The 18,251-nt window shown below is 41.6% G+C and overlaps 1 protein-coding gene across 1 annotated transcript in view; it reads left to right on the top strand.

Moving 5' to 3' along the window:
* The window catches only part of cep112 (centrosomal protein 112), a 547,625-nt gene that overhangs the window by 436,667 nt on the left and 92,707 nt on the right, over positions 1 to 18,251 (top strand). The window contains exon 25 of the mRNA XM_043715232.1: positions 8,557 to 8,619. Coding sequence (XP_043571167.1) covers positions 8,557 to 8,619 — 63 coding nt within the window. The remainder of the gene's footprint in view (positions 1 to 8,556; positions 8,620 to 18,251) is intronic.

Here is an 18,251-nt window from a genome sequence, read left to right on the forward strand (position 1 = left end):
GAACAAAAGTAATTGTCCCAAGCAAAGGTTGCCACCAAATACTGGCCGAACTCCATGAGGGCTATCCAGCGATCTCCAAAGAGGAAGATGTTGGCGAGAAGTTATGTCTGGTGACCAGGCCTGGTTGCAGACATAGCCACATTGGTGGGATGGGGCCGAGAGTCTCAATAAGGTCAAAAGTTACTACCAGCTGCTTCCCCACATGTGTGGGAATGGCCAGGTAAACCTTGGACTTGGTTACACGTCAACTATGCAGGTCCTTTCATGGATTGAATGCTCTTATCATTGTAGACAGCTACTCAAAGTGGTTGGACATGCATAGAGTCCATTCATCAAACATGGGGATGACAATAGAAACATTACACGTCTTTTTCAATACATTGAGATCTGGATGTGTTGGTCATCATTTACCAACAAGGAATTTCAGTATTTATTGAAGTCAAATGGTATTTGATATATTAGGACAGCTCCATACCATCCATCATCCAATGGCCTTGCAGAAAGAGCAATCCAAACTTTAAAGTTTGACTAGAAGAAACACCCTACAGCCTCACTAGACACCAAACTGTCCCAGTTCTTATTTGATTATAGGAGCACCCCATGTGCAACTACAGTGGTAGCACCAGCAAAGTTGCTAATGGGTAGAAAACTCCACACCAGGTTAAGTCCGATCTTCCCCGACCTGTAGAGGGTCAGAGTGAAACTGAATTAGGAACGCTAATGCCAGACACAAGGCTCTACCAAGCGGGAGAGACAGTTTGACACGGGACAAATTTTGGTGTAAGAATCATGGAAATGGCCTTGCATGGGCTGTATAAAGTTCAGATAGGTGCGATGGTCCTGAACAAGTACATGGACCATGTGAAAGCTGCAAATTCACAAACAGTGAGGGAGCAAAATATGCCCTGGCCCTTCGAACATTCAGAAAGGCTGCTGGAACCAGTGAGTTACCTGCTCCCTCCATCAAGCATTTATTTTCTGAATTAGAGATAGACATAACAGGTAGCAACCTTGATGCCTTTGCCACCGGAAAAAGAGAGTGAAATTCTATCAACATGTTCCTGGTGCAAGAGGCAAGCTCCCATACATTACAAGCGGCCCATGTTGCACCCCAAGTTGGAGGAACCTGACCTGGTGCTAAAAAAGCCCCAGGAGGCTCTCCCAAGAAAAGGACCAGCCCCTATCCTCAGACTCGGAGGGGAAGGGCTGTAATGATTGTAACAAGGTCAGCCAGCTGGACATCGTAGAATATGAGTTCCCTTATTGGCGCCGTTAATCTGGTCCAATCAGAGAGCCTAAAGTAGATAAGCAAGAGGCTGGAAGAATATAGCAAGTCAGGCAACATCAGGAGATGGAGAAGTCAACATTTCAGATGTAACCCTTCTTCAGCTACCTGGCTTGCTGAGTTCTTCCAGCCTCTTGCCTGTCTACTTTGGATTCCAACATCTGTAGGTTTTTTTGTCTCCATACAAAAAGGGAGTGTTAGAGATACCTGACTCTGAAAAGACTGTACTGAAATCAAGGACTGTTCATCTGTAAATTAAAGGTGACTTGGTGGCAGCCTTTGTGGAGATACTTCAGTAACCACTGTTAGGGAGCTTATAAACTCCTCCCACAAGTGACCCCTTAGCTTTGCTGTTGCTTACATTAACCCAAAATGATTCTAATTAATTATGATTCAAACTAACATCCTTAATCCTCTCCATGTTTTTTGAGCTACTGTCATTCTGATATGTCAAAAGCCCCTCAGGGTTCAGATCCCAACCTGAGTCTATTTCAGCCTTCAGATCAAGGTATTGCTTGACCAGGAACCAATTTAGGTGGTAAAAACAATGACTGCAGATGCTGGAAACCAGATTCTGGATTAGATGCTGCCTGAATTGCTGTGCTCTTCCAGCACCACTAATCCAGGAACCAATTTAGTTCACTGAATATTAGGGAATGGGATTTGCTACAAATTAAGACATGGACTGCAGAGGTTTGGATGACCTCAGGTTTACAGAGGGTAGACTTTGGAAATAAATTGAAACAGTTGATTAGAGAAGAAGCAAAGTTATGAATGAGGATTCCAACAGTGGGTGAACTGAGACTGGGGGCGGGGGGAGCATGTATGGTTGTCGTAGTGATGATGGTAAAGATGAGCCATATTATGGTGGTAGAAATAGATTATCTTAATAATGATGTGATTATGAAGCTGAGTAATCAGTCCAGAACAAATGTGCTATAGGAAACTTAAAAGGATTCAGAAAAAATTTACAAGGATGTTGTCAGGGTTAGAGGGTTTCGGCTATAGGGAGACACTGAATAGATTGAAGCTATTTTCCCTGGAGCATTAGAGGCTGATGGGTGACCTTATAGAAGTTTATAAAATCATGAGGGGCATGGATAGGGTAAATAGACAAGGTCTTTTCCCCAGGGTGGGAGAATCCAAAACTAGAGGGCACAGGTTTAAGATGAGAGAGGAAAGATTTAAAAGGCTTCTAAGGGGCAACTTTTTCATGCAGGGGGTGGTGCGTGTATGGAATGAACTGCCAGAGGAAGTGGTGGAGGCTGGTACAATTACAACATTTAAAAGGCATCTGGATGTGTATATGAATAGGAAGGTTTCAGAGGAATATAGGACAAATGCTGGCAAATGGGACTAGATTTATTTAGGATATCTGGTCGGCATGGATGAGTTGGACCAAAGGGTGTCTTTCCATGCTGTACATGTCTATGACTCTGTGACATCAGTCTTGTGATCAGACTGATAATCTCACCATAACTCCCAAAAATATGTGCACAAACCTATGTTCTTTTTCTGTTTCAGTTTTTCGATCGATATTTTCATTGACTGCCTTGAGTATTCCATACCTAGCACTCCTCTTCTTCAAGTAAACCAAATGTCTAGATTGTAGTACAGCAATGGTCTTTGAAGGATCAAATAACACCACCAATTTGGATGACATTTTGTGGCTGCAAACAAAAATAAAACTCAGTGGTGAAATTGTTTTATTCTCTTTCTATTTCATTTTACTTGACAAAAATGAAATTTCTGTCTCTAAGTTGTGATTAGATTAGATTAGATTACTTACAGTGTGGAAACAGGTCCTTCGGCCCAATAAGTCCACACCAACCCTCGGAAGAGCAACCCACCCAGACCCATTCCCCTACATTTACCCCTTCACCTAACACTACGGGCAATTTAGCATGGCCAATTAACCTAACCTGCACATCTTTGGACTGTGGGAGGAAACCGGAGCACCTGGAGGAAACCCACGCAGACACGGGGAGAATGTGCAAACTCCACACAGACAGGTGCCCAAAGCGGGAATTGTTGTGTATACTTAAAAAGAACACCTGTCGGGCGGCATGGTGGCACAGTGGTTAGCACTGCTGCCTCACAGCGCCAGAGACCTGAGTTCAATTCCCGCCTCAGGCAACTGTCTGTGTGGAGTTTGCACATTCTCCCCGTGTCTGCGTGGGTTTCCTCCGGGTGCTCTGGTTTCCTCCCACAGTCCAAAAATGTGCAGGTTAGGTGAATTGGCCATACTAAATTGCCCGTAGTGTTAGGTGAAGGGGTAAATGTAGGGGAATAGGTTTAGGTGGGTTGCTCTTCGGCGGGTTGATGTGGACTTGTTGGGCCAAAGGGCCTGTTTCCACATTGTAAGTAATCTAATCTAATTTAATATGTTATAAAATCTGAAGTGTCTTCAAAATGTTGGAAGGGTATGGATTGGCTTGATATCAGTTGTCAATAGAATGATACAGATGACAGAACTAGACCTTATTTAGGTTCCAAAAAAGCAAGTTTCTTGCACAATTGGTGTGATTCAAGTTGCAGCTGAATGCCTTGTCAATTTGCATTGGTACATTTTCAGCAAGATCATAAATACAAAAGACAGTGCAATAAAAAGTTGTTAAAGGTAAAAATAGACTACAACAGTAAACTGACAAGAAATATAAAAACATACTGTAAGACATTCTACATGCATATAAAAGCACGTGAATAGCTGACGGGGTTATTGGTCCCTTAGGGACTGAGACTGGGGAATTAATAATGAGAAATGGTAGAGACCTGAAAGACACTAAAGACATATAAATAATAGTAGAAAATCCAGGAGAAGGAGAAATTGTCCCTGGAGAAAGGTAAACTTATGGGAATAAAAGCTGACAACTCCAAGCATGTTAGCCTACTTCTGAAAAGATTTGACTGCAAACATAATGACGACATAGATTGTAATCTAAAATGCAGAGGTCCGAGTGGATTGATAAACTGCAAATATAACATCTCTATTAAAGAAGGGAGGAAGACAGAAAGTTGGAAACTATGGGCTAATAAACCAAATATCTGACATTCGGAATATACTGAGAAAAATCATTAGTCTGAATATAAGGAAGTAATAGAACATTACAGTGCAGTACAGGCCCTTCAGCCCTCGATGTTGCGCCGCCCTGTCATACTAATCTGAAGCCCATCCCACCTACACTATTCCATGTACGTCCTTTTGCCTGTCCAATGACGACTTAAATGCACTTAAACTTGGCGAATCTACCACCAATGCAGGCAAAGCATCCCATACCCTTACTACTCTCTGAGTAAAGAAACTACCTCTGACGTATGTCTTATACCTATCTCCCCACACTTTAAAGTTGTGTGCCCTCGTGTTTGCCGTCCCCATACTTGGAAAAGGCTCTCCCTGTCCACCCTATCTAACCCTCTGATTATCTTGTATGTCTCTATTAAGTCACCTCTCAACCTTCTTCTCTCTAACGAGAACAGCCTCAAGGCCCTCAGCCTTTCCTCGTAAGACATTCCTTCATACTAGGCAACATTCTAGTAAATCTCCTCCACCCTTTCCAAAGCTTCCACATCCTTCTTATAATGCGGTGACCAGAACTGTACACAATACTCCAAGTGTGGCCGTACCAGAGCTTTGTACAGCTGCAGCATAACCTCCTGGTTCCGGAACTCAATGCCTCTAATAATAAAGGCCAAAACACTGTATGCCTTCTTAACAACCCGTCAATCTGGGTGGCAACTTTCAGGGATCTGTGTACATGGACACCGAGATCTCTCTGCTCATCTGCACGCCCAAGAATCCTACCATTAGCCCAGTACTTTGCATTCCGATTACTCCGGCCAAAGTGTGTCACCTCACACTTGTCCACATTGAACTCCATTTTCCACCTCTCAGCCCAGCTCTGCATCCTATCTATGTCTCTCTGCAACCTACTACATCCTTCGTCACTATCCACAACTCCACCGACCTTAGTGTCGTCCGCAAATTTACTAACCCAGCCTTCTAAGCCCTCATCCAGGTCATTTATAAAAATGGCGAACAGCAGTGGACGCAACACCGATCCTTGAGGTATTTTGCTAGTAACTGGACACCAAGATGAACATGTTCCATCAACTACAACCCTCTGTTTTCTTTCAGCAAGCCAATTACTTATCCAAACTGCTATGTCTCCCACAATCCCATTCCTCCACATTTTGTATAATAGCCTACTGTGGGGAACCTTATCGAACGCCTTGCTGAAATCCATATACACCACATCAACCAGTTTACTCTCATCTACCTGTTTGGTCACTTTATCAAAAAACTCAATAAGATTCATTAGGCACGACCTACCCTTCACAAAACCGTGCTGACTGTCTCTGATCAGATTATTCTTTTCCAGATGGTTATAAATCCTATCTCTTATAAACCTTTTCCAACACTTTACCAACAACTGAAGTGAGACTCACTGGTCTCTAATTACCAGGGTTGTCTCTACTACCTTTTTTGAACAAGGGATCCACATTTGCTATCCTCCAGTCCTCAGGCACTATTCCTGTAGACAATGATGATTTGTAGATCAATGCCAAAGTCTCGGCAATCTCTTCCCTTGCTTCCCAGAGGATTCTAGGATAGATCCTATACAGCCCAGGGGACTTGTCTATTTTCACACTCTGCAGTATTTCTACTACCTCTTCCTTGTGAACCTCAATCTCTTCTAGTCTAGATGTAAGTACCTCTGTATCTTCTTCACCAACATTTTCATTTTCTATCGTGAACACTGTCAAAAAATATTTATTTAGTGTTTCTCCTATCTCCTCTGACTCCACACACAACTTCCCACTGTTACCCTTGATTGGCCCTAATTTAACTCTTTTATTCTTTTATTCCTGACATACCTATGGAAAGCCTTAGGGTTAACCCTGATCCTATCCGCCAACAACTTCTCATGTCCCCTCCTGGCTCTTCTGAGCTCTCTTTTTAGGTCTTTCCTGACTTCCTTGTAACCCTCAAGCGCCCTAACTGAGTTTTCACATTTTGTCCTAACATAAGCCTTCTTTTTCTTCTTGACCAGGGATTCCACTTCCTTAGTAAACCACGGCTCACGCATTCTATATCTTCCTCCCTGCCTCTCAGGTACATACTTAACTGAATATTTAGAAAAGCTTCATATAATAAAGTAGAATTAACATGATTTTGTTTAAATTCAAAGAATACAGCCAGGTTAAAGAAGAACCAGTAGGGGAGGCATTGGCCTATTGGTACTGTCATTAGACTATTAATGTAGTCACCCAAGTAATGTTCTGGGCACTGGGTTCAAATCCCAACATGGCTGATGGCAAAATTTTAATTCAGTTACAATCTGGAATTAAGAGACTGATGTTGACTGTAAAACCACAGTCGGTTCACTAGGTTCCCTTTAGGGAGGGGAGGCGGTGAGGAGGGGAGGCATTGCCTTGATATGCTCCAGATAGCAGCTTTCAGGTCTCCAGGGAATGTGTGTGTAGCATTGCTGAATTTAAGGTATTTCTGTTATAGCAAATGTAAAATATTTGTCAACTTTATTCAAACCATTGCCAAGATTGTGATTTCATATAGGTAGGTTCATTTGAAGCTTTATAGTTGCATCTCTCCTCTTTTCAACAGCTGTTATTTCCAACATATGAACATAGAACATAGCAGTGTTTGATTTGTTTTTGTTAGTGTGTTCATGTTTGAAGAGAAGTTTGAAAAGAAGCTTTCGGGTTATATGGTTATCTCCAAGCCCAATAGTTCATTGAGTGATTTACACACTGATGACAACTATTGCATTCTTGAAATACTTCCACATAGATTAAAACAGATCTTTTTAATATCTCCTGAAAATAATCCTTGTGTTCTATGCTTCAGTGTACATCTCAATTTGCACCAATGCTGGAAGATCTTATTTAAATTGGCCTATACTGATCACAGCACCTTGATCATTTAATGGTGCTCCCTGATGTATAGTTCCATGACCTTCTGCTCATGCATCTGGTGGTGTAGCACGAGCATATAGAACTTGGTATAAAATATTCAAGCTGTATTTGAGGTTTAAAAGAAAATTGCAGTTCCTTTGCCTCTGTTCTTTTACCTCCTTTGACTCCATTCCATGGCAACATTAAGAAAATAATCCATCCTTAAATTTTCTGAAATGCATGACCTGAGTGTGTGGTGGGTGCAGATTTGAGAGCAGTTTTCAAAAAGGGGGCTGGATATATGCAGGAAAGGAAGAAATTGGCAGGAATAAAAAGAAATAGCAGGGATATTGCAACAATTTACTAACTCTTCCAAAGAGCTCCTACAGGCCCAGTAGATCAAATAGCTTTTTGTGCTGTATCATTCTGTCATTACCATGCTATACCCCTGAGGGAGTGGAGTGAAATAGAGACAAAACACTTTACTCACAGGGAGGCAAAAAAAATCAGCTGATCACAGCCTGAACAGCTCACCCTCTCAGTTGAATAATGGTGAGACGTGTTCAAGGATTAGAGAGACACATTATTTACTGTGAAGGGAATTTTTAAAAAACACTGCAATTTCATTTATATTATAAAATCCATAATTATACTTAAAAATCATTTGATTTGCATAAATCATTTTCCAAAATGCATTAAAGGCAGTTCTTCTGTACGTTACAATAACGTTGGTAATAATCATATTTAATGGCCTTACAGCAAAAAGGTGGAGTAAAATTTTGCTAATGGCCACATTTACATTAAGTGCATAAACTCCTTTGAAGTTCCAAAAGCCAGCTATACCTCTGTTGTATGTTAGAGAATGTTGTTGCTCCTTCCCTCGGGCAGATTTGTCTGTGCAGCTTCTTTCTCATTTTTTTTCCCCTTCTCTGATCCCTCCCCCTCACCACCACTCACTGATCCAGACTCTTCTTAAAAATCGTCTGGCACTCTGAAGCATACGTGTCATATTGTACCTTCACAGTCTTCATCAGAGCATGTGTTTCTGTTTTTACTAAGGTGAAGTCATTCTGATAAACTTTATGCTGTCATTTTTCATCCAGAAAGCCCTTTATGTTTTCTAATAATTGGCAGCAGAGATATATTTTTCCTTTCAAGTGATGACTAGTTGGCTGAAGATCAAAGCAAGGCCCTGTGCTTTTGGTTGCCATGAAGGGGCGTTGGAACTGGCATAGAGCCCAGATCCTAAGTGACAGGCATACCGATTAGGTGCCAAGCGCCTAGGTCAACAGTGAGTGTCTGTGCACGTTCTTCCTCTTTGCCTATCTCATGTTACATTTCTCCTTTTGTTTTTACAGACCAGCAACAAGTTGAAGCAGATTGAGAAAGAATACAGCCAGAGGCTTTTAAAATCTTCACAGGTATGGCCCAGAGATTTAGAAATTTCAGTATCCATGTCAGGTTTGTGAAGTGTCAGTAAACCCATTTTACCAAATCATCCTTCCTCAAGAAACACTTCTCATTGTCAAATTGTCTACAGACCATAGTTACACATTAAAGTCCAGCAGAACTAAATGGAACGTTTTGAAGATCTAATCTTCTGCCGCTTTAGTAAAACAATTAGGGATTATTAATTGTTTTGCATCTGCAAGTATTGTGCTCCAGAATCCAAGAGGTTGTCTCTTAACAGCTGAGATAAAACTGTTTTGAAAACCCTACATGATCAAAGTACACAAAGCATACTCCTTTGCAAAGTTCATTGTTGTCATACAGTAGATCTAATCAGTGGAGATGACAGTAAGGCATAAATCAACTACCATCTGCCTCGATAGGCCTACCTCAAAAGCCTAAAGCAGCTGTTCTAATTAAAAGTGTACAGATTTGCATGATTCTTTCCATCCAACCAGCAGTGACTTCATAAGATGTGGTGAGAGCTGATTTCTGACAATTTGAGTTGAATAAGAAAAGATCTTGTATTTAAATGACTAGAATATTTCATAAAACGGTGGTAAGAAAGAATACTGAGGGGAGTTTTACAATTACAAAACAGTGTTCTAATGAGATTAAGAGAGTGTGCAGGCTTTATTCTTTGAATTCTTTGCATATTGCAACATTCCTTTTATTTGAACAACTTTAACCCTATCTAGAACAGCTTTCTTCATTTTTGGTTTTTAAACTGGCAGTGTGCTTGTTCTGAATGTATCCATTTGTTCCTTCCCAGACTACTTGCTCAGTGAATCTATTGCATTCTCATTGTTACAGAAATTGGGATGCTGAATGCCAAAGACATTCTTATTGATCCTCGATAGCTCCACACACCTGGTTGGCCTCCCACATTCTCCTCTTCATAAACCTGAGATCATCAAAAGTTCTATTATCTCGACATTTACTGACCTACATTGACTCCAGTTTAAATCATATCTGTGTTAAAATTCTCATTCCACGATGGTCTCACTGAGCCTATCTCTGTAATCTGTTCCACCTGGTATTGTGGGTCTGCCTACAACACATGGACTGTAGCGATTCAAGAAGGCAGCTCACCACTACCTTCTCAAGGGCAACTAGGGAAAGGCAATAAATGCTGGCCAGTCAGTGAAGCCATGTCCCAGAAGTGAATAAACTAAACTGGGAGATACCTACACTCCTCCAATTCTGGCTAGTTTAGCATCCCCAATTTTAATCATGCCACCATTTGTGGCTGTGTCTTCAGCTGACAAGGCCCTGAGCTCTGGCATTCCCTTTCTAAACCTCTGTGTCTCTTTCCTCCTGTAATAGACACCTTTGAAACCAACTTCAATATTCCATAATATCTCCTTAAGTGGCTTGGTTTCATTTTGTTTTGTTTTTGGAAACTCCATGCAGTACCTTCAGATGTTTAATACATTAAAAGGTGCATTACAAATACGTTGTTGTTGAACAATGCTTTGAAGCTTCAGTAATAATGCATTCAGCTGGTCTCTCAGTTTGATTTCTCTTCATCCAACAAAGGTCAGTACTTAAGAATGATTTTCTGTTGAGACAGGAGTATGACAAGAAAGCAGCAGTTTGTAGTGTTAGCTACAGTACCATCTAGTTTAGACATTTTGACTTAAAATGAAAAACAAATACATTGAAAAATCCATACCACTAAATTCAATCAGTAATCTTCAACTACATCCAATTTTAAGAAAGTAACACAAGCTCGTGACTTGTCAGGACTCTAAAGAAAAGGGCAAAGTCTAGTGAATAGAAGTAAAAAGAAGATTCTTGAAGGAAATAAAGGAATTGTTATAAAGGGAAATAACAAACTACCCTTGTAATTAAAGGGTGAAAATATACACTCTGACTAAAGAAACATTCAAAACGATGAAGTGCCTTTTTTTTTTAAAATGCATTACTCCTACTCATCTGGGCTAAATAGTATGCCTGTGTATCTACAAATGTGATGTAATTATGTGACCAAGAACATTGATGCAATAGCAATAATGGCCCATTAGTAGCTTTCATGTGGTTCTCCCACAGACAAAATTAGTCTAATCTAGTGCTCAACACCCTCTTAAACATTCACTTCCAACACCCACACAAGAAACATTGCACTTAAGATTTTGTTGTTCACTTTACCCAAGTAATAACCTTTTTTTCCTAGCATGTGGTCACAATAAACTGCAAAACTCCCCATTTGACTAGCAAAATGTTCAAAAGTATTGAGATTTTCACAATGGATCAGTATTGAGTGGGTTGTTAGAATAATACAGCGGATCTGTCCCAGTCATTTTTATTCATCTTGTTAGCATCCAAATTGTCCATCCAAAATGAACTATGCTGTGGCTTCATGATGACTGACTTTACAGTAAAATTGCTTCAAAATATACCAGTCATCTTTTCAGTAATTGATTGCAACTACAATTTTGTGCAGATTTTAATTATTTCCCATTTGGTTTTTTAACTCTTCTGGAGTGTTGTGGAAGATCCAGGAATTTAGAAAAGTCTCAGGGAATAGAGACATTAAATTGGAGACGGGATAAAAAACTTTTTACTGCACAGTCAAGAATTATCCTTCCAGGTATTGAAGTCACTATTCATGACATGGCATGGTGGTGCAACAAAGTATGAAAACATCACGCAGACAAGTGACAGGATGATGTAGAAGCATAGGTGAGGAAAAGGTTTACCATACTAATACCTCAATGAGCAGGTTGTGTTAAAAAGGAAAGGTTGTATCTGCTGGAGTTTAGCAGAATAAGAGCTGAGGTGATTGAAGCCTACAGGGTAGTTGTGGAGAGCATCCATCCAAAATGCAGTTCTTTTTCTCACAGATGGTCATGAGTCTTGGAACTCGCTTTCTGAAAATATGGTGAAACAGAGTCTTTGAATATTTTTAAAGCAGAGATGGATAGATTCCTGGTGAGCAAGGGGGTGAAAGGTTATCAGAGGTAAATAGGAATATGTGTTTTAGGTTACAATCAGATTGTACATGATCTTACTAAATGGTGGAGCAAATGTGATGGGCTGAATGGCTTCCTATTGCTCCTTGTTTGAATGCTCATGTATTCATCATGCATGTTGACTTTACTCACATAACCACAAGATATTGCAAACATTTCTATTGTCACGACTGAGACCTGAGGTCACTGTTTCCTTTTCTAGCCCACTTCCTCACTAGACAACAAATTTTACATTTAATCAGTTAAAAATCACACAACACCAGGTTGTAGTCCAACAGGTTTAATTGGAAGCACTAGCTTTCAGCGTGCCGCTCCTTCATCAAGTGGTTGTCCACCTGACAACCACCTGTTGAAGGAGCGCCACTCCGAAAGCTAATGCTTCCAATTAAATCTATTCGACTATAACTTGGTGTTGTTTGATTTTTAACTTTGTACACTCCAGTCCAACACCGGCATCTCCAAATTATACATTTAATCAAGTTGCTAACATAATTAATAACGTAGGGCCGACTGGGATTGTCACCGGACTAATAATGCAAGGATCCGGATAATGTTCTGGGGACATTTAGCCCTAGGTTCAAGTCCCACCATGACAGAATGTGAAATTTTAGTTGAGGAAAAATCTGGAATTAAAAGTTTTATGGTGACCATTGTCAGGAAAAACCTATCTTGGTCACTAATGTCCTTTAGAGAAGGAAACTACCATCCTTACCATCATGACTCCCAATCCACTGAGAGTGGTAGGGATCTGGAATGCATTGCCTAGAAGGATAGAAGATGCAGGAAACCTCACAACTTTTAAAAAGGTACAGGGATGAGCACTTGAAATGTCATAACTTGTCAAAGTGCTGGAAAGTGAGATTAGTGAAGATAGGTTTGCAGAGACTCAATGGGCAAAAGGGCCACTTCTAACCCCCTGCGGTTGGGCAGAAGGTGGAACCAGGGAGTAACACCCAAATGAAAGCAAAATACTGCTGATGCTGGAAATCAAAAGGGAATTGGCTGTCATGCAGCAGCTGATAGTTTTCACTGAGTGACATTAAGAGACAAAGTTCTAATCTTATGCTGCAAATAGGTATACAGACTGTAGGAGAGAAATCATTTATGATTTCTTTCCTTCCTTTATCTCATCTATTATATATGCTGTTCAACAATCAAATAAATACACATGCAGATAATCCACTCAACCCGTTTCAGTGACAATCCACAGGGTACGAGGTTGATCTTGAAGCCCACTGTGCCACCTGCTATTGAAATGAGCTGACAAACTTCCTGAGTGGGATGCTCTTTAGAGGATTGGTGCGGATTTGATGGGTTAAATGGCCTTATTCTGCACTGTTGGGATTCAATGAATCTGTAATGATCTTTTCATAATAATTTATTCTTGAACACTATAATCTAACTGTATACCCCAACTGCTTAAACTAGTCATTGGATCCTAAAGACAAGTAGAAATAGGGACAACAAATGAGGGCCTTACCAGTGAAACTCACATCCCATGAAAGAATAAAAATAAGTTTATTTATATGGATTTTCTCAAATGGAAATAGAAAGCATATGAAACCAGAAAAGCAGCAATGTGAACTGTTCCAGATAATCCTGGTACATCCCTTCTGAATCTCTCAGCACACCAGTCAGCATGTTGTGAGGTGTAATGTTGTCCTTCTTCTTGGGTGTTTACTTAAAATCTGTCACGTACACCTGTCTAAACTTTTGGTCTTCCTCATATACCCATGTGCCAGATGAAGCTGCACTCTCTACAAAGAATAACTAAAACATGAATGTTGGTGTTCATGGATACAGCTTTTTAACACCCATAGCATTTGTAATCATCATTGTTGTGCCAGCTGCATAGCGGTCCTATTTATTTTTCTTGATAATGATTAATGAACTGACAGAATGTTGTAAATGATATTGGATTATATTAACAAACAGAGTGACAAGTGGTTTTCACATCTCAAGTCAACATTACAGAAAATAGATTAACCGTTTCAAATCAGGAGCTAGTTTTCATTGGAGCTTATTTTCATCATAAATTCAAAATTATTAAGAACTTTTGAGATTCTGCTTGCCACACCAAATGCAAACAGACTTTAATGTTTTGGCCTAAGATTTGCATAATGATTATAAACACCAGACACAGACTCTGATACCTCAAATAGGAGAAAAACAATGCAAAAAGAAAATTTAAGAGCTAGGGCAATTTTTAAAAGTCAAGATTAGAGCGGTGCTGGAAAAGCGCAGCAGGTCAGGGCAGCATCCGAGGAACAGGAAAATCAACGTTTCGGGCAAAAGCCCTTCATTATGATTCCTGATGAAGGGCTTTTGCCTGAAACGTCGATTTTCCTTTTCCTTGGATGCTGCCTGACCTGCTGTGCTTTTCCAGCACCATTCTAATCTTGCCTCTGATCTCTAGCATCTGCAGTCCTCACTTTCAGCCAATTTTTAAAAGTGGCCACAATTGGCGGATCAAATTCATCAACTGCTGTACATTGGACTACTCAAATAGCTGTCAGTGTAGTGATTGTGGTAGACTCTGAAACCAGAAGAATCCAGCTTGGGTTAAGTATGTATCCCAGATTTCATTGAATTCACAAAATTGTCAGGAGACATTTTTTGTGACATATTTCAATTAAACCAATACATGTTACTCGATTTCCCCACTCCAGCAGTCTACCAGCAGCTTGGCATGTGGGCAGCAGTTTCAGCTTTGTACAACTCTCAGCAAGAATGAACGAAGTCAACAGAATAAATCAGATAATTATGAAATGCACATTTCTCTACTAAACAAGCATTTACCCAAATGTGGAAAACATTTGGAAACATGAAACTATTACTGTGGAAAACTGTTCAGGCATGCCCTGCACGCAAAAAAAAGGCAAATCCAATTTGTCAACTTGCTGCCACCATCAGTTTACTCTCAGTCACCAGTAAGAGATGGAAGCTATTGCCAACAATGCAATCAAGAGGGACTTAACATCAGTCCGCAATTTGAGTTCAGCTAAGTCAACTCAGCACCAAGCCTCAATACTGCTTTGACCAAAACATGGACAAGTGCTCAGTTTCAGAGGTGGAAGATGAAAACATTCTTCCCAAATCCTCGAAATCCAGGGCATGGCCGGGCATTCACATGGGCCTTAGCTATGCCTGCTTCTTTGTCGGCTATATTGAACAATCCCTCTTCAGTACCTACACAGGCATTGTGTCCCAATTCTTCTGCTGTTACATCGATGACTGCATTGGTGCAGCATCCTGCACCCATGCTGAACTGGAGCAGTTCATCAACAATTTCCACCCTGCTTTTAAATTCACGTAGTCTATCTTGGACACCTCCCTCCCCTTTCTTGACCTCTCCATTTCCATCTCTGGCAACAGGCGGACAGACATTTACTCTCAACAGACTCCCATAACTACTTGGACTACACCTCCTCCCACCCAGTATCCTGCAAGAACTCCATCCCATTCTCCCAATTCCTCCGCCTCCAGTGCATTTGCTCAGACAAGGAGACATTCCACTCCCAAGCATCCCATATGCCCACCTATTTTGAACAATTTGCTTTTTCTCCCTTTGTCATCCAGATAGCCCTCTACCACACCTTCTCCATTCCCCACACCACTGCTCTGACCCCCCCCCAACAAATGTAATAAAGACAGGGGTCCCCTTGTCCTCACCTTCCACCCCACGAGTCTCCCAACATATCATCGTTAAACACTTCCTCCAACTCCAATTAGTCCCCACCACCAAGAACATCTTCCCCCTCCCAACCCCTCTCTGCCTTTGGTGAGGACCGCTCCCTTCGTCACTCCTTGGTTCAAGCCACCATCCCACCAAACCCCACACCCACCCTCAACCCCCAGGTACCTTCCCCTGCAACCGTAACAGGTGCAAAACCTGCTGGCATACCACCCCCTTCACCTCCATCCAGGGTCCCAAACGGTCCTTCCAGGAAAGACAGAGGTTCACCAGCCTCTCCTCCTACCTTGTTTACTGAATCTGGTGCTCCCAATGTGGTATTCTGTACATTGGTGAGACCAACATAAACTTAGGGCACGTTTTGCCGAGTGTCTCAGTCGGGCTCAGTCACCACCCATTTCAATACCTCTTCCCATTCTCTCTCCAACATGACCATCCTCGGCCTCCTCCATTGCCACAGCGAATCAGACCGCAAATTAGAGAAGCAGCCTACAGACCAGACGACTCAACATTGAATTCTCTAATTTCAGAAGATGTACCCTTCCTTCCCCCCCCAACTCGATTCCTAGCCCCCCCCCCCCCCCCACCGTATTCCACTTACTGACCCTTCCAGCATCAACCGAATTCATTCCTCCCATTGATCAACCAGGCCATATCCTCTACCTGTGTTCACCTATCACTTCGTCACTATTCCGTCCCTCTCCACACCCAAAACCTTCTTTCACCCTTTATCTGCAGCTCCTCTCACCCCAGCCCCTGTCCTGAAGTAACGTTAATTTCTCCACCTCCTGATGCTGCCTGGCTTGCTGTGTTCTTCCAGCCTCCTGTTTGTCCTGGACACAGGCATTGAAACAAAAGAAAATCACAGCAGAAGTAGGCAGTGACTGGGAGGTCATGTTGGCCCTTGCAGGCCCGGCTGAGATACTCGGCGAAACATCCCCTTAGTTTACGTTTGGTCTCACCAATGTAGAGCCTACACTGTAATCCATTCATATCATGACTGAACATCCAACTCAATAGCCAGTTCTGCTTTTCCCACAAATATTTTGATCCCTTTAGCCCCAAGTACTTTCTCCTTCTTGATATCATACACTGTTTTGGCCTCAACTACTTTCTATGGTACTGAATTCCACAGGCTTACCACTCTCTGGTTGAAGAAATTTCTCCACATTTCAGTCCAAAATGGTTTATCCAGTATCATTTGACTATGAGCCCTAGTTCCAGACTCCCAGGTCATTGGGAACGTCCTGACTGTATCTACCCTGTCTAATCCTGTTGGACTTCTATCGATTTCTACAAGATTACTCCTCATTCTCCTCAATTCCCAGGGAATATAATCCTAACGGATTCAGCTTCTCCTTATATGTCAGTAACACCATCCCAGGGATCCATCTGGTGAACCTTTGCTGCACTGCCTCTGCCCTGATTGTGTCAAGGTCACCTCATAGAATACGAGTTCAAGGATTGAGGCTTTTAAGCTGGTCCAATCAGGGAGCACTGGCCAACAGATAAGAAGAGGAGTGTTCAGTTAGGCGATAGTGTGTGGGTATAATAAGAAAACAACAGGAGTGTCAGACATCCTGTTCATTCTGAGACCTGCCTCTGAAAGAGCTGGATCAGCGTGGAGTGAAGGACTCTGCTCTTTAAAGAGAAGACTGATTTTTGTTGGTGTCTTTACAAAAAAAAGAATAGGAGTGTTAGATAACCTGTTCACTCTGAGGGCTGGCACTGAGAGAGCTGTATTTGTGTCAAGAACTCTCCATATGTAAATAAAGGAGGACTTGGTGATGGGATACCAGCCTCTGTGGAATTATTTCAACAGCAATAAGAGAAAAGCACGCTCCTGAAGAATTACACTCACAAAAGTTGTTTTTGAGTTGGGATAAGCATTGTTGGCATCATGCCGTTATTTGGAAGGCTTGACTTATTCCATCCTGCCATTGAGAACTGGGCCTAGTGGAAGGATTGCATTATTTCTTTCTGGGCAAATGACTTTGGGGGGGATTCTTCTGACAGCTTGTGGACCCGCAGCTTGTTCGGTTATTGGGGCTCTAACTTTTCCTAAGGCATCAGATACTAAAACCTTTCAAGAATTGTCAGATTTAGTTAAGGAATATTTCAACCCAGCTTCGTCTAATTATAGAGTCATATAGATTTACAGCATGGAAACAGACCCTTCAGTCCAACCCGTCCATGCCGACTAGATATCCCAACCCAACCCAATCTAGTCTCACCTGCCAGCACCCAGCCCATATCCCTCCAAACCTTTTCTATTCATATAGCCACCCAAATGCCTCTTAAATGTTGCAATTGTACCAGCCTCCACCACTTCCTCCGGCAGCTCATTCCATACATGCACCACCCTCTGTCTGAAAAATGTTTCCCTATAGGTCTCCTTTATATCTTTCCCCTCTCACCCTAAACCTATGCCCTCTAGTTCTGGACTCCCCAACCCCAGGGAAAAGACTTTGCCTATTTACCCTATCCATGCCCCTCATAATTTTGTAAACCTCTATAAGGTCACTCTATAAACCTCTATCAGCCTCCAACGCTCCAGGGAAAACAGCCCCAGCCTGTTCAACCTCTCCCTATAGCTCAAATCCTCCAACCCTGGCAACATCCTTGGAAATCTTTTCTGAACCCTTTCAAGTTTCACAACATCTTTCCGATAGGAAGGAGACCAGAATTGCACACAATATTCCAACAATGGCCTAACCAATGTCCTGTACAGCCGCAACATGACCTCCCAACTCCTATACTCAATAATCTGACCAATAAGGAAAGCACACCAAATGCCTTCTTCACTATCCTATCTATCTGCAACTCTACTTTCAAGGAGTTATGAACCTGCACTCCAAGGTCTCTTTGTTCAGCAACACTCCCTAGGACCTTACCATTAAGTGTATAAGTCCTGCTAAGATTTGCTTTCCCAAAA

This window comes from Chiloscyllium plagiosum, chromosome 24 (genome assembly GCF_004010195.1).
Source record: "Chiloscyllium plagiosum isolate BGI_BamShark_2017 chromosome 24, ASM401019v2, whole genome shotgun sequence".
Lineage (NCBI taxonomy): Eukaryota > Metazoa > Chordata > Chondrichthyes > Orectolobiformes > Hemiscylliidae > Chiloscyllium > Chiloscyllium plagiosum.